This window comes from Symphodus melops, assembly GCF_947650265.1.
Source record: "Symphodus melops genome assembly, chromosome: 4".
Classification (NCBI taxonomy): Eukaryota; Metazoa; Chordata; class Actinopteri; order Labriformes; family Labridae; genus Symphodus; species Symphodus melops.
The window spans coordinates 28,763,065-28,779,047 of NC_136694.1; the positions used below are offsets into that span (position 1 = coordinate 28,763,065).

Here is a 15,983-nt window from a genome sequence, read left to right on the forward strand (position 1 = left end):
ATTTTATTAATTTTTCCATAATTAATGAAATTGTTCCTGGTGAGCCAGGTGATGCCCTTCTTCTTACGAGGTTTGTTAATCCATTTAACACAATATTAAAGGTAGTTTTCCGCAACAGAAGCAACGTCCTTCAACTTATCAAACTCAAAGCTAGATTTATGTTTTTTAGCTTTATTTGCTACGTTTCCAGCTGAGGGCAGCTTTAATCAGCGCTCGACCTTCGCAAAACAAAAAAAAAACTGTCTTTCAATTTTGCGACGAGCATTTCCACCGCGGTGGTTTTGTTGCCGTCACTGAAGAAAAAGCCGACGTGATCCTCGCAGTGTTCGGTGTCGTGTTGCCAGGGAAGGAGGGGTGAAGGGTGAGGTGCAGATGATTGAAGTCGTGATGAAAAGATGTGAAGGACAAAAACAAGTAGGAACGTAAAGAGGAAGAGGATGTAGAGACGCACGAGGAGTGAAAAGGTTATGTTTGATTCGTGCCTCCTCTCGAGCCGACTCGCTCTCTGAAGAGACTTTTTTTTTTTTTTTTATTGATCTCATGACAACGAAACGCAGCGTGACGTCAGCTCTCATAAATCTGCAGCCAGAGCGAAGAGGAGGAGAGGTTTTTGTCCTGCAGTCTTCCTCGCTGATTTTAAGGTCTTGATATTCAAAACTGTAACGACGAAAAAGGAGCTCAGCCTTTATCATCGATGACACACAGCCTGAAGATATCAGAGAAGCCAGCTTGTGTTTGTTTACCTCCACCAGCTTGTAGAAGCGAGTGTAGCCGTACAGCTGAGCGGCCGAGGTGAGGTTCACCTGAGCGCAGAGGAAGAGAGAGAGGTCACACAGCCGTCACGTACACGCCTGTGTTATGTTTTGCTTCCTGCTTACGGGGTTGAGGAGCAGGTTTGGTTTGTCCCGCAGCGTGTAGGGAATCAACATTTTATCGATGTGGTGAATGATTCCGTTCGTCGTGGTGTAATCGGCGTTCACGATCCTGGATCTGTTGTTGATCCAGACGGAGCCCTGCGGGGGGGCGAGAGAGAGAGAGAGAGAGAGAGAGAGAGAGAGAGAGAGAGAGACGGAGGATCTTTACATCTTTAGAAATCACGAAGCACACGTCAAACCTGCAAACCTGCAGGGATGTCACTCGGTACATGACCTCACATTTTTCTTCTTTAAAAAAATTAATAAAATAAATTTAAAAAATCGCATCTTTTATTTTGTTTATGGTCAAATAAAAATCTCCCCTCGCTGTTGTGTAATTCAGTTATTTTCCGGCTCTGCCATAAAATCCTGACGTCATCCTGCGTTTACCATCATTTGATTCAAATTGATTAAAGGTCGGTGTGGCTGCTGATCATCCACTAAGCACCTCAGCAAGGTCACTCCAAGGTCAGTATGAGACTGTTCTCCTTTCACAGGGTGTGTGTGTGTGTGTGTGTGTGTGTGTGTGTGTGTGTGTGTGTGTGTGTGTGTGTGTGTGTTACCTGCTGGAAGCTGAAGTGAAGCGTTTGCCCCGTTATCGAGACGACAGTTTTGGTGGTTTTGAGGTCACTCAGGGTCAAACTCTCACAGGCAACAATGTGGTAATTACACAGGTCTTCAATACGACCATCCCGGCTCCATTCCTCCAACTAGACACACACACACACACACACACACACACACACACACACACACTGACTTCATCATATAAACAACATTATGATTCTTCCTGTAAATGAAGATTACTCACAGAGGATTCCTGGTTTGTCTGCGATTGTGGGACAAAGATAGTAAACGGTCCGTCACCGCTGATATACCAACTGTCGGGCATCTGAGCGAGAAAAACAAAGGAAAAGAAAAAGCTGCGTTCAGGTTCAGGAGAAAACACAGCGTGCAACACTTTGTTCACTGGGAGGTGGTTTTTCAAAACGACTCACAGACGACCTCATTCGACGAAAGAAGGAGTTCTCCGGCTGCGTAGAGATCTCCTGCAAGACAAACAACGTGAGCGTGTGCGTGACAGGTAAAGAGGTCAAGGTGAGCAGCGGGGGGGGCGGGTGTCATGTGACTCACGTTGTAGGTGGATCCACGACAACTGAAGCCATCGCCGATGTGGAATCTGTAGCAGGTGCAGCTCCTTTGACCCTGACCCAAATACTTGCAGTGAGCAGACTTACTGCAGCCGCCGTTGTCCTACACACACACACACACAACGTGCATCCTCGATTAACACATGACAACATCGATCAGTAGAAGAAACGGCGTCATGGCGAGGATAGAGGGCGTGAGAACAAAGCAGGCGATGTTCTTACAGTTTTGCAGGGATCGACCGGGTCGCAGAAGCGTCCTGATCCCTGGAAGCCAAACTTACACGTGCAGGACGTCTGAGGACGACAAAGAGACAGAAACAATCGCTGAGTTTTAGCAGATTTTTTTTTTTTTTTAACCCCTTGATGTCTGAATTTGTCTCCAAGTATTAAAAACATTTCTTTACGAGCGTTTATTTGAAAACAGCACATAAATAGATATTATATAAAAATAGCAAATCAATGGGATGTTTTTGTTTTTGCACAATGACAAACTGATGCTTGCAAAAGGGTTTTAAGGTTTGTATTGAAAGTGCATCAACCAGCAGTGGACGCCATTTTGGCTGCATTTGGAGCGGAAGCGATTCAACAGGCGACTTCAAATTTCAGCGTAAAACTGTTAAATATTACAAAGGCACGTTCACATAAACACTGAACATATTCTCTCTCGGGGGAGGAATATCCTGCTCCCATCGGCTCGAGGGGGAATTCTCCGGAGAATATCCTGCTGCGGTTTCTCACATCAGTTTGCTGCAGAATAAAAAATAAATAAATAAATAAAAACTCGAGGTCCGGCAAGAAAAACTCAGAGTGAAGTCCGAGAGAAGACGTGTGTGTGTGTGTGTGTGTGTGTGTGTGTGTGTGTGTGTGTGTGTGTGTGTGTGTGTTTGCGTTCACACACAGCTCCTCCTGAACATTTCAGGAAGATTTTTTTTTTTTGTGTGTTCAAGGTTTTATTTTTTTGTCAGTCATCCAAAAATGTAAAATTATCCAACAGGACAAGATAAAAAAAAAAAAACAACAACAGGTGATCTTCCTCGTATTTAATGACCCTATGTTAACCGATCATTATAATCCGATTAGCAGAGTGTCATCTTACGACGTTCGGGCCGGCTCGGTGGCACTCGGCTGACGGGTGGCAGCCTCCGTTGTTCACCAGACAGCCGTCGAGCTCTGCGCGCACACAGACAGAGACACTGGATTACTATGAGGCACATTCTCTGAAGACAGGAAGTTCAGGTGAGGGGTTAAGATGCACACCCAGGCAGACGACCCCGTCTCCCGTGTAGCCCTCTCTGCAGGTGCACGTTCTCTCCCCCGCCGACACCTTCGTGCAGATCGCCTTCTCAGAACATCCTCCGTTCGACCTGCTGCACAAATCCAGCTCTGAGAGAACCAGAGGAAACTTAGCGATGCATCTTTGTACATATATATAAGAGGTTTATAATGTGTCTTTTTTTTACCTTTGCAGTGGGTTCCATTGCCTTCATATCCGGCCATACACAAACACACAGCAGCTGAACCCTGCGGTCCTGTGATGCAGCTGGAGCAGAGAGAGAGAGAGAAAAGAGATCATAAATCAGGCGTCTGTGTTTTTTGTTAATTATCAGCAATCCAGCCTGAACGACTTGTTCGCCGTCCCGCTGACGAGTTTCACCCCGCGTGCATCGTCGGGTACGATCGATCTGAGCGAGCTGCGTCTTCTGCGTCCTCGGAGTCAAATGCACAAACTGTGTTTCCTGTCGGCGCAGGATCGACTGTTAGTCAGAGAGTTCAACCAGCAGCGGGACTTACTTGGCGTTCTTGTCGCATCCTTGACAGACGTCGTCCTTGATCTCTGAGACACACACACACACACACACACACACACACACACACACTTTAAGTGATGATACAATAATAGATGGCAGTCACACTGTCAGGTGTTGTGTGTGTGTGTGTGTGTGTGTGTGTGTCTTACCGATGGAGCACGACGCTCCTCTCCAACCTTTATAACACCAACACTTGCCACTTCCTGCGAGGCCGTCCTCACACTTCCCGTGCGCACACGCACACTCTGTAATTCACACAGAAGCACGCACACACACACACACACACACACACACACACACACACACACTGCTTTTTGATTTTATTACTCATGTGAAGAGTGACAGGCTCTTTAGCTCCATCTGCTGGCGTCACAGATGTTTGAGCCTCGCTCCCTGTGGGGGAGCGTGATGCTGGTTCACTCGCCTCGTGGTGCCGTGTTGTTGCCTGTGCGATGCGTGTGACGGCCTCAGTGTTTAACGCTGTGAGGTCGGGAGCTGCTATGGAGGCTGTTTTCATGAACATGCTCCGGTTTTTCACTGTGAGCATTGTCATGATCAGAATGGGAGGATTGGCTGGATGATGCTTTTATACAACTTATAATTTATTTATGACTTCTTTAGGTTGGCTGTGACATCTTAGCGGGGGGTCGAGGGGTCGAGGGGTCGGGAAGGGGGAGGGGGGGAGGTCAGGTTTGGGCGCCTTTTGAATGAACTGGTTCCATATTGCATCTTTTACCCGTCAATATAAAAATACATTTAATTTAAAATAAAATCCTTCTCATGGTAAGTCTGTGTCGTCTCATTAAGTTTAAGTCTATAAATGGATTCGGCTCCTCGTCTTTATAATAATAATAATAATTACTGTATAAATAATATCAGGCGGCTCCAGGGACAGCTGGGGTCTCCTCGGACCGCCCGCCCTTAAACCTGTTTAAGAAGATTAACCAGATTTCTGTGATCGTGTTAAACGACTTGAGGTTAAAAAGCACGTATCATGTTTAGCTGAGGGCTTTTTTCTCCTCGCAGCAGAAACCCGACATGTTTGTGTTTCTCACTGGACGAGCAGTTGACTCCGTAGCGTCCTGGCTCACAGTCCTCGCACGCCGTGCCATGGAAGCCCTCGTAGCATCGGCACTCCCCGCTGCCGAAGGTGCCGTCCAGACACGTGCCGTGGTTGGAGCACCAGCTGCCGACGTCTCCGGGGCATCTGTAACACTCGTGGCCGTAGTAACCAGGGCAACAAGAGTGATCCTGCAGGACACACACACTCAGCGTTATCCTCATCGAGCATTCGCAGTTTGAAGTTTCAGAAGACAAAAAGCAGATTCACTTCTTCAAAAACTAAAGATTTTTTTTTGCACTTCGGGGGGAAAAACTGAGGAGTGTGTTTTTGTAATTTAACATTTTGCAGTTTAGACCAAAAAAAAAACTGAATTCAAATCATCATAAAAGGATCTGATATTATAAAAGGTGCAAAATTATATAAACAGGGCGGCAGTAGCTCAGTCTGTAGGGACTTGGGTAGGGTCCCGCACGGACCAGGTCTGGAAATTAGTTTGGTAGCTGGAGAGGTGCCAGTCCACTGCCTGAGCACTGCCGAGGTGCCCTTGAGCAAGGCACCAAACCCCAAAACTGCTCTGCTGTGGGCAGCCCCCTCACTCTGAGAGCTCTCCATGTCATGCATGTCAGGATCCTGTTCGTGCACGAGTGTGTGTCTCAGCCTGTGTGTGTGTGTGTGTGTTCATTAGACAGAGTGTAAAGTGAATTTAATAAAGTTTGAATTATATTAAATAAATTTATTCAGAATTCATTCTTAGCTGAGGATGGAAAGCTGGTAGAAGTGAAAGTAACGGATACACACCGGGGTCTTATAACATTTGATGACACAGCCCGGCACAGACTTCCTCCTGGATCCGATCCGCTTCCTGTATTTACAGTTGGACCTCATGTTGGCTGGAAACTGTTCTGTGACCTGCACGAAGACAAACAGCAGAAACTGAAGGATGAGAGGTGACTGAGACAACGCACGTCTACCAGCAGTGTGTTCTGCAGAAACTGAGTGGACGAGGCCTCGTGGCCACCTGAAGCGTTTTTGGACTCTGCTCAGGAGATCATGGATGAAGGGTTTGTGTTTGTGTTTGTCTGTCCCTTCCCTCCTGCCGCTTTTTACTTTTTCCTGCATGTTTTATAAGATCGTTTTTAACCCCAGCAGACACAGAGGATGTGAGTGAAAAAAACACGATCACATGGAAGAGAGAGCCGGTGACGTCAGCAGCTTCGCTCTGATAGGCTGAAAAAAAAATTTAACTTTCAGATGTCTCACAGAAAAGTCGGAGCACTTGGAGAGAAGACACAGCGCACCGACAACTTCAGGGCTTTAAAAAAAAGAAACATTTTGCAAATTCATGGAAAATTTCTTTCTGTTTGGGTGATTTCTCGATATCATTGTACAAATCAGATAAGATAAAACTTTATTGATCCCACATGGGGAAATTCGAGCGTTGCATCAGCAGCAGTATAGTATACAATTTCCGCCTGAAATGGGTGCAAAGGAACTTCAGCAGGATTTGCATTAGTTGTTGATTTTCTTGGGTTAATTATTTTGCGCCTCACGTCTGAGGCGCTCGGTGGACACGAGGCCTGAGGTGTAAATGCTCCGATGTCGGCGAGGATGTGATCTCTGAGGTCATGAAGGTCATCACGTCTGAGGAGGCTTTCTTACCGGTTTGTAGGAGAACATGCACCGAGGCGCTCCTCCACAGTCGGCACATTGTCCCTGGAGACAAAGACGGAGAGAAGACGGCGTGAAAGACGGAAAAAACATCCTTCAATCTTTCATTTCCTTTTTTCTGAATCAATAAACTGTGTTCATTTTTTACGTTCTGCAGCTGTTTGGATATTGACGTAACGCTTCTACGTGATTGGCTCAGCTGTTCCCCCGAGCTATGAGAGCAGTGCTGCGATTGGCTGAGAGAGGATTCATTAACGCTCAGAAGCTCTCTGCCTTTCATGCTGCTGCACAAACATCAACTCGTCCATCTGTCCGTTCATCGTGTGCTTACGTTGACTTCCAGGATGACTTCCTTGCTGCATCTGTTGTGCAGGACTTTGAGGACCTGAGGGACCACGATGATGACGCTGTCCTGCGTGTTGACGTGTCCGCCGTCGAGAGGGACGTCGTTTACGAGAGTCTGTAGGATGGGAAGAGAAACAAACAGTTTCAACTTGATCTTCAAGTTTTTTATAACATTCTTCCAAATGTGAGACAGGTTGTTTTTTTTTTCCCCCCGTCGGACAAAAATTGAATCGTCTCATTGGGAGGAGACGGTGGGGAGAGTAGCAGGGGAGGGAGGAGGGCTGGGCTGATTTACTGAACCTCTAATCAGAAGAAAATGGATGGATGGATCGTCTCATGTTGTTTGACTTTTAAAGTCATTTTTTTGTAAATATTATTATTATTATTTTTTGTTTTGTTTTGGATTTTTCACATTTTTTTGTAAATAATTTATTTTGGGGATTTTTCACATTTTTTTGTAAATATTTTTTTTGTTTTGGATTTTTCAAATTTTTTTGTAAAAAATTTTTTGTTTTGGATTTTTCACATTTTTTTGTAAATATTTTTTTTGTTTTGGATTTTTCACATTTTTTTGTAAATATTTTTTTCGTTTTGGATTTTTCACATTTTTTGAAAATATTGTGCACTTGTGGAGGCCGGTGAAAAATAAATCCACCAATCACAGTCTTCGACTACGCCTGTGTGTTTTTCAAACTTTTTTTGGGGGGGTGTTTAATAAGAGAACCCCGCCACAGAGACATTATGAAAAATCCACTTTTACAAGGTTTTGAACATTTATCTGGATAACCTGAGTGTCTATCGATGCTTGTGGACTGCTTAAGTCTGACCACACAGATTCAAATATTCTCAGTTTGTGACATCACAGTGGGATTCGGGTAAGACAAACCCCCTCCCCTGGTTTCTCAGGGATGAGTCTTCATCGATTGCCGGCTAACGTTCGGTGTTCTCACCTTGTTTTTGTCGTTGATGTGGAAGTGGACCTGGTAGTCGTTGCCCAGCAGGGTGCTTTTCAAAGTGCCGTCAGCCACGTGGTCGGGGAAGATCAGAACGTTGAGCAGTACGTGGTACTTAAACACATCGGAGTCCTGGGAGGAGAGGAGACGAAACTTCAAAATAAGAGCTGAAGAACTCTACAAATTAAACATGTTAGAACGAAACACGTCGTAGGTCGATAAAGGTAGGACTCAAACATCCAGCTCAATATTTGCAACTCTCCCGACTGCCTTGTTGCAACATGGGTAATAAGCCCCGCCTCCTCGATGTGGGAAACACTGGAGATGCTGGAGCCCCTCACCCTCACTCTTCACCAGATGTCCCTCTATACAACTCAACTTTATGACCTCCCCCACTCTGCATTTTGACAAGACACTCCGTCTGAACCCTTCACACCTTAAATCTTAAAGGCTATCTCACCCCGTGGAATATAAAAGAGAAACATCTTCAAAGGCTGCAATACGCAAACCCCTAGCTGAACTGGTTTTCACTCCCTTTGTTAATAAATTTCATTGACACTTAGAAAAATACTTTTGCCACGGACCCCTGATTTGCAGGACAACCTTAATCTCTCTCCAAGGAATGCCTGACTCTTGAGTGAACCCCATAAAATGACTGTACCATATGCCTTCATGTTCAGATGTATATTAACTAACGTGTATTTTCCATTTTCGGGTCAATAATCTTTCTACGAACATTTAAACTAACGTTTTCATCCAAACAAGACTCGGATCGGACAATCTATCGCGAAGTTATAAGAAATCATCCTGCCATTAAAAATTTCACTGTCTCGGTTCAAAGATTTACATGGAATGCTACCGCCATCTAGTGGTTCTTTTAAATCAATGTTTGTTACAACTCAATAATGGTTCGTGTTTAGTTTTATTTCAAAGGTTAAAACTCTGCATTTCTTTTTCTTTCAGCGACCACAGTAAGACACTCAACAGCTTGGTTGTCAACTCAGAACTACGTGTCATGAGGTGTTCATCGTTAATTCTTCCCCTGGCTCATATCCGCCTGTAATATAGTTCCAACTCTCTTCTTTTTTTTAAATTTTTGCCGGTCGGTATTTTTGTCCGAATCTAATCAATAATTTTGTTAGACAGACGTTAAACACCGTACCATACTCAATTAGTTTAGTATTAGTATTAGTATCTGTCATTCCTAGTTTTCTTCATATATCTGATTTTTTTTTCTGTTCTTGTTCATTTTAATCATTAAAAATCACTCTTAAAATTCAGACGTGTGTTCGTATTGATTCATAGTGGTTGAACGTTTTGGTTAACTCATAACTTAGATTGGAGATTGATTAAAATAATAAATCCATAAATTTATTGATTTTTCATAATTAATATTTTTTTATTAATTTCCATAATTAATAAAATTGTTCCTGGTAAGCCAGGTGGTGCCCTTCTTCTTACGAGGTGTGTTAATTATCTTAACACGTAAATATTAATGATAGTTTTCCGCAACAACATCTGTGTGATTGACAGATGTGTAATTGACAGCTCTGTTTACCAATACAGCTGCCACAGCGCTGCGTGCGTCGGATTATCAGACGACAGGAGGAACGGTATAGAAGCGATTAGTGATCACATTTCAAAATGATAAAAATAAGTTGAAAAATTCAAACGCGTTCAGAATATGAGTGTATTATTTGACTCTAAAATGAAATTATGATTAATTTATCTAATTTAATTTTTTTTAAACTTCAAAAATGCAGAATTCTTTGACTAAATTAAAATGAAGGAAAAAATGGCAAATGCTTTTTCATCTTCAATAAAAGCCCCGCTAAATCAAATAACACACAATGAAAATTAAAAAGCATTTCTGTTAATGCAGCGAGAGGGAATGTACTGATCACATGAGAGTCATTGATTATGTGCTTCAAACAGACAATAATCTTCTTTTGACTGTAAACCACACGAGGGATGGTTGATTTGATCGGTAGGTTAAATGTGTATTAATGTGACGTACCAGAGCGGAGGAGTTCGTCCTCCTCAGGTGCTGCCTGATGGCGTCGTCTGTCGGCAGCAGGAGGGTGAACTGAGAGTTTTTTAGCTCCGCTGACAGATTGAACATCTGGCCAAGAAAAAATAAACACAAACAAGCTTCAACACACTGAAAAAAAAAATGTTAAAATAAAAATTAAAAAAAGGCATCGGACAGACGTCTCACCTCAGCGTACTGTCGGAACAGAGTGAAGTTTGACGAGGTGTTCAGGAACTTCATCAGGGTCGGGGACTCGGGGGGGAGATCTGAGACCGGTGGAGCAAGAACCTGAGCACATCCGAAGAGATCAGTCAAACTTAAAGCTCTTTATAAAAACAGTTTTATCTTTTATTTTACATTCCCAGCTCGTTTGAAGTCCCCTACGTTCCTGATCCGACAAACCTGGGAGGTCAAGGTGTGTGTGGAGGTCAAGGTGTGTGTGGAGGTCAAGGATCGGGCGATTTATGTTTACTCCATCACATCCTGGTTTCACCTTATTGTTTTGGACACTTAATGCTAATCATTGCTCCTTTATTTTTGGGGCACTTTAATGACTCAACCTGCACTTTAATCTGCCTCCCGAAGTGTCTGTCTGTCTGTCTGTCTGTCTGTCTATCTATCTATCTATCTATCTATCTATCTATCTATCTATCTATCTATCTATCTATCTATCTATCTATCTATCTATCTATCTATCTATCGATCTATCTATCTATCTATCTATCTATCTATCTATCTATCTATCTAACCCCACTTCAGGTCGAGCAACAAAAGGCTCACCCTGTCGATGATGTGTATGTAGCCGTTGATTGCAGGCAGGTTGTGTGTGATGATGGTCGCGTTCCCGATATGGATCACCTGAAATGAAGCAACAACAGTTAAAACACCGTTTGTATTTTGTTTTTTGAAAAATATGACGGTGAGTCTGGAACATTTCTGATACGAGACGAGGCGTCGCAGTGAATCCACGGACGTTTGGATTCTGTCACTACAGCATCTGTTCCTCAAGTCTGCACCACAACCCGATAATGCTCGTTATTATGCTTCTATTGGTCGTCGTGCACAACTTCACTTCAGTTCTCATCGCACACACACACACACACACACACACACACACACACACACACACACACACACACAGTCAAACTAGTTTAAATCAGTGCATCTAAAGAAGACTCCAACATTTAGCACATCTTTCTGCAAAATGTGCTTTCTGCTCTGCTGTGACGATTTCACGCCGCACTCGACTGAACTGAAAAGTTTTCAGCGCCGCTTTCTCACCCCGCTCCTGTTGCTGATCTCCCAGTGTGTGTGGGGGGTCAGGGTGGGGACCTTACTGCCCACCAGTTGGTCCAGATCCTCCACAGAGTAGACCCCCTGCAAGAAGTGAGCCCTGAAAAAAAAAACACACACAAACTCACAGCGAACCTTCACAGACATTATTGAGTTGACTTTTTTCAGAGATGAACAGAGAAATGAAATAAATAAAAAGAGTTGCAGATTCTGTTTTTTGAACTCACTGCTCCAGATTAAAAATGATTATCATCGACACGGTCATACTGACGAGGCTTCCTCAGCAGAATAAAGGATCATTATCATTTATTAAAGAGCTTTAAATTAAACGATTGGTCACATTAAGCACTGTTAGTGTTATGCTAGCTTTTTTATGCTAGCTTTTTTATGCTAGCTACGACAAAGAGACGAACAACTTAAAGATAATCTCCTGCTTCAACCCTGTGTGTGTGTGTGTGTGTGTGTGTGTGTGTGTGTGTGTGTGTGTGTGTGTGTGTGTGTGTGTTTTAGTCTGTGAAGTGACTGACCGCAGGAAGTAAGGCAGGTGGTGTCGGTTTGTCCAGAACGAGTCCTCAGCAGCAGACATGTTTCTGATAGCTCCTGTGGACGGAGCGAAAACTGTCACGTTTCCACCGAGGTCCTGAGAGCTGTGAATGTATTGCTGAAAAAAAACACACACACACACACACACATGTATTTGATAACGTTCAAGATTTCTTTTATAGCTTCAGACTTTCCTTCAAAGTTAGCATCAACGACTCTTCAGCCCGTTTTCTTTACGTCTCAACAACGATGCCATGTAAAATATTCAACGTGTGTAACTGTCGAGCGAGTTTGGTCCTTACACACCTGAATCAGTCTGTTGAAAGTGTACAGCTTCATATTCATGTCCAGCTCCTACACACACACACACACACACACACACACACACACACACACACACACACACACACAGAGACATCCATCAGTGAAGTCAAACATTGCTGTTGTCAGAGTTTTGCTAGCTTGTAAGCTAACGGTGAAGCATGCAGGATCACCGGGCCAAAAGAGCGGGAAAATAAAAATAAAAATCAGTTACATCATGTTCTGTTGAATCATTTACAGATTTAAGTCGCAGATTCAATAATTTTACCATATCAGGAAATTTACTAAATTAAAAAATACATTTGGCGGCCTTCATGTCTTTTGATAGGTCGCTCCCAGACGCTTGGCGGGTGTTAATCTCAGACGCTGCGAGGACGGTAAACGGACACTAAAAGTGTTATTTTAGCCTTCTGATGACTCAAAGCGTTTTCATTCACACACCGATGGTCGAGGTCATGAGGGAGTAAGAAAGATGAAGCGGGGTTAAGTGGTTAAAAGTTTCGCCCGAGGGCAGCAGCCGGGGGATCGAACCCCCAATCTTCCGGTTGAGAGACGACCACTGAGCCACAGCTGTCCGGCCACATTTAATCTGGAATATCTTCTGTGGTATCAGATTAAGTATCGGTGAATATTTCATCTGGGTGTCCGTGTTTAAGCCCTTTGCACACCTTCCCCTGACTTTCACACATGCACCTCTCCAGCCGCCACACCAACATCCAGCCTGGATCTGCACCGGCAACCCTCCAGTTCCCAAACCCAAAGTCCCTACAGACTGAGTCGCGCCCCCCCCAAGAACAGTACGAAGCAGTTTCATTAGGTGCCACATGTCGCTCATTCTGTTGAAGTGTTTCGCAGAGTTACAGTAACTCACGTCTGTTAATGATCCGTAGCAGATGAGTCCATCTCCCGTGTAGCCGTCAGGACAGGTGCAGGTGCGCGTGGCGTTCTCCTGCTTCACACATGTCGCCTGACAGCGAGCACAAACGATCCTCAGTTTTCATGGATTATAAAGATTCTTCTGATGATACATTTGCATGAATGAGTAGCTGTGAGTGCTTCAGTCGGACTTCTCTGTTACTTGACTCTATTTTCTCATGTTTTTGTTTCATTCACATTTGAAGCTCTCGTGTGTTTCCACCTTAAAGTTACTGTTTGGTCAGAGACTTTCCCTCAGGATGACGTTTAGCTTACCCTCACTCATCAAAACCAAACATAGAGCAGCAGAACTGATATCCTGGTTGCTGCACAGGAGGGTTAAAAAAACGAGATATTTCAGACGACACATTCGGAGTCTCCTGGAACCACAAAACTTTTAATATAATTAAATTGGAGACAAGAGCGAGATATGAAACGTGTTTCATGTAAGAACAGTCTGATGAGAAACATTTACAGACTGTTTGAGAACCTGTGTGTGTGTGTGTGTGTGTGTGTGTGTGTGTGTGTGTGTGTGTGTGTGTGTGTGTGTTTACCAGCTCATGGCAGCCTCCGTTGTTCTTGTAGCAGGGGTTAATGGGGTCACACACGATACCGTTCCCCATGTAACCTGTTCTACACATACACTCACTCTGCAGAGAGAGAGAGAGAGAGAGAGAGAGAGAGAGAGAGAGAGAGAGAGAGAGAGAGAGAGAGAGAGAGAGACAGACAGACAGACAGACAGACAGAGAGAGAAACAGAGAGAGATCTAAATGTCTTGTCAGAGACCTGTGACATGTTCTCCTCACGTCGGTCCGGTTCAGAGTTCAGAGTTCCTGTAAACTGAAAACTTTTAAACATTCATTTATTTCTATTTTTGCTTCTATAAAATATTTGAATACCTGAAAATGTGACTTACACGTTTTGTCCTCTCAGTTTAAAGACCTGATGGTATTTATGTCGTCACCGTCTCACGTTTAACGTCGATGATGTTGAGTGTTTGTCTTTTTTAATGACTCATTTCTCTAAAATTCAACCTTCACTCTCATCGAGCTCATCAGTGACCGCCCGGCTCTCGATCCAGGAGTAGATTTTATCCCCGTTCAAAAACCTCCATCAGGCATCTAATAACATCCTCATAACCAGAGGTTGAACCTGTAACCATGACAACCGGCTGCCCCCCCCCCATACTGGTGTTTTTCATAGAAGAAAGTTACGATTTCTACCTCACTGTTGAGCCCTTACAAGGTTTAAAGATCAGAACTATTTGAAGATAAGACGACATATTTATAAATTATATTTGAAGATATATTTATATATTATATTTGAAGATATATTCAAAAGAAGCAGAAGTCCTGATGTTGGCCGACCTTAAGGAACCGTAAACACTGCTTCCTGTTGTAACTGACCTGTCCTGGTCCGATGTGATTACAGACGGCGTTTGTGCTGCAGTCTCCTCGACTCTCCAGCAGACAATTATTGATCTCCACACACACTTTGCCGTCACCTGTCCAACCCTCGGCGCAGACACACGAGCCGTTACCGGGCCCCGCGTACACACACAGCGCCTGCACGGAGACGGAGAGGCAGGCGTGAGACAGGCGGACAGAAGACAGGCTGATCTGTGTGATCGAGCAGGACGTCTCACGTTGGTATCGCAGCCTCCTCGGTCGTCTCTCAGACAGATGTTGACGGGAGAACAGGAGTGACCGTCACCTTCGTACCCATACTTACACACACACCTGTTGCAACACACACAAATATGATGTTCATGGACATTCAGGTAAACCTGTGAATGATCAGCAGCTGGAGGCTTTTCTTTTCCCACAAGCTGGATGGTTTCATCAATAAGTTTTAAGCTAGCTGTAGCTGCTAATAATCAGGAAGTTAAAGTATCTCACTTAGCATTTAGCCCACTCTCCAAACAGTACGCATTGATGTGACAGAGCTTGTGCAGGCTGTCTGAGTTGCAGGGCACGAGTGTCCTGTCGCAGTTATCTCCAGAGTATCCGTCCTTACAGGATCCGCTCCGACACGCTCCGCTGGCATCTGGACGGTTATCGCACACGCCGTGGACACAGCGACAGTCTGAAGATAGATAGATAGATGGATAGATACTTTATTGATCCCGAGGGAAATTCAAGGCATTCAGTAGCAGTATACAGACAGGCAGGACACAAGACATTGGTTACAAGAATATTTAGAGTTAAAGATGCAGCGAGTGAATTACACTTTTTTTTGTATATAATGTCAAGTTATTCTTCATAAAACTGGACTGAAAGAGTTCAAAAAAAACCAAAAAAAACATTTTTTTTTCTGCTTCACTGATCAAATCATTTTCATCGTTTTCACAAATAAACTTCTGACATCCTTCTTATCTGGCTGCACACACGGGGGGGGGTTAGTTGCAATGGAGCATATTAATTGCATTGATGTGCACTGCAGTGATCTCACACACACACACACACACACACACACACACACACCCAGTTTGGTGGTCCTGTTGGCTTCACATCAGCTCGCTCTGAATGTCTGCAGACAGACACGAGCGAGCTGGGAGGAGAAACTCGAGCAGCTCTCCGTTTTTTAAAAACCTTCAGAAGTTTAAACGGGGTTTTAACGCCGCTCTCTTGGCGTGAAGAAGCAGAAGAAGAGGTCGGTACCTTTGCTGCACTTGTCTCCGTACTTTGTCGGATCTGAGCATCTGTGACAGGCGACGCCCTCGATGCCAGGCAGGCAGCTGCACGAGCCATCGCCGTGGATACCGTCACTGCACTGCATGCAGGGAAATAAAAGGAATTTTAAAATAATGATGCTGCAGTGACAAATCAATTTTTTTATTTTTTTTTTGGCTCACCTTTCCGTTGTCATAGCAGGGATGCTGGAATCCTCCGATACAGGGTTTACAGTCTGGACCGTAGAAACCTTTACAGCACTCTGCCACCTGATAGATAGAAACACCAGCTCTGCGTCATTCATC

The 15,983-nt window shown here is 44.0% G+C and overlaps 1 protein-coding gene across 1 annotated transcript in view; it reads right to left on the reverse strand.

Moving 5' to 3' along the window:
* The window catches only part of LOC306822521 (stabilin-1-like), a 52,151-nt gene that overhangs the window by 21,416 nt on the left and 14,752 nt on the right, over positions 1 to 15,983 (reverse strand). Inside the window, exons 21-50 of the mRNA XM_079341606.1 lie at positions 15,861 to 15,947; positions 15,667 to 15,778; positions 14,905 to 15,091; positions 14,652 to 14,745; positions 14,413 to 14,571; positions 13,561 to 13,656; positions 12,963 to 13,058; positions 12,077 to 12,124; positions 11,755 to 11,888; positions 11,216 to 11,327; positions 10,715 to 10,792; positions 10,121 to 10,222; positions 9,920 to 10,024; positions 7,900 to 8,034; positions 6,936 to 7,064; positions 6,596 to 6,649; positions 5,735 to 5,845; positions 4,929 to 5,124; positions 4,023 to 4,118; positions 3,857 to 3,899; positions 3,526 to 3,605; positions 3,323 to 3,448; positions 3,162 to 3,235; positions 2,288 to 2,359; positions 2,049 to 2,168; positions 1,913 to 1,963; positions 1,726 to 1,806; positions 1,478 to 1,624; positions 879 to 1,013; positions 744 to 803 (exon numbers count right to left, since the gene is read on the reverse strand). Of these exons, the coding sequence (XP_079197732.1) occupies positions 744 to 803; positions 879 to 1,013; positions 1,478 to 1,624; positions 1,726 to 1,806; positions 1,913 to 1,963; positions 2,049 to 2,168; positions 2,288 to 2,359; positions 3,162 to 3,235; positions 3,323 to 3,448; positions 3,526 to 3,605; positions 3,857 to 3,899; positions 4,023 to 4,118; positions 4,929 to 5,124; positions 5,735 to 5,845; positions 6,596 to 6,649; positions 6,936 to 7,064; positions 7,900 to 8,034; positions 9,920 to 10,024; positions 10,121 to 10,222; positions 10,715 to 10,792; positions 11,216 to 11,327; positions 11,755 to 11,888; positions 12,077 to 12,124; positions 12,963 to 13,058; positions 13,561 to 13,656; positions 14,413 to 14,571; positions 14,652 to 14,745; positions 14,905 to 15,091; positions 15,667 to 15,778; positions 15,861 to 15,947 (3,120 nt within the window). The remainder of the gene's footprint in view (positions 1 to 743; positions 804 to 878; positions 1,014 to 1,477; positions 1,625 to 1,725; positions 1,807 to 1,912; positions 1,964 to 2,048; positions 2,169 to 2,287; positions 2,360 to 3,161; positions 3,236 to 3,322; positions 3,449 to 3,525; positions 3,606 to 3,856; positions 3,900 to 4,022; positions 4,119 to 4,928; positions 5,125 to 5,734; positions 5,846 to 6,595; positions 6,650 to 6,935; positions 7,065 to 7,899; positions 8,035 to 9,919; positions 10,025 to 10,120; positions 10,223 to 10,714; positions 10,793 to 11,215; positions 11,328 to 11,754; positions 11,889 to 12,076; positions 12,125 to 12,962; positions 13,059 to 13,560; positions 13,657 to 14,412; positions 14,572 to 14,651; positions 14,746 to 14,904; positions 15,092 to 15,666; positions 15,779 to 15,860; positions 15,948 to 15,983) is intronic.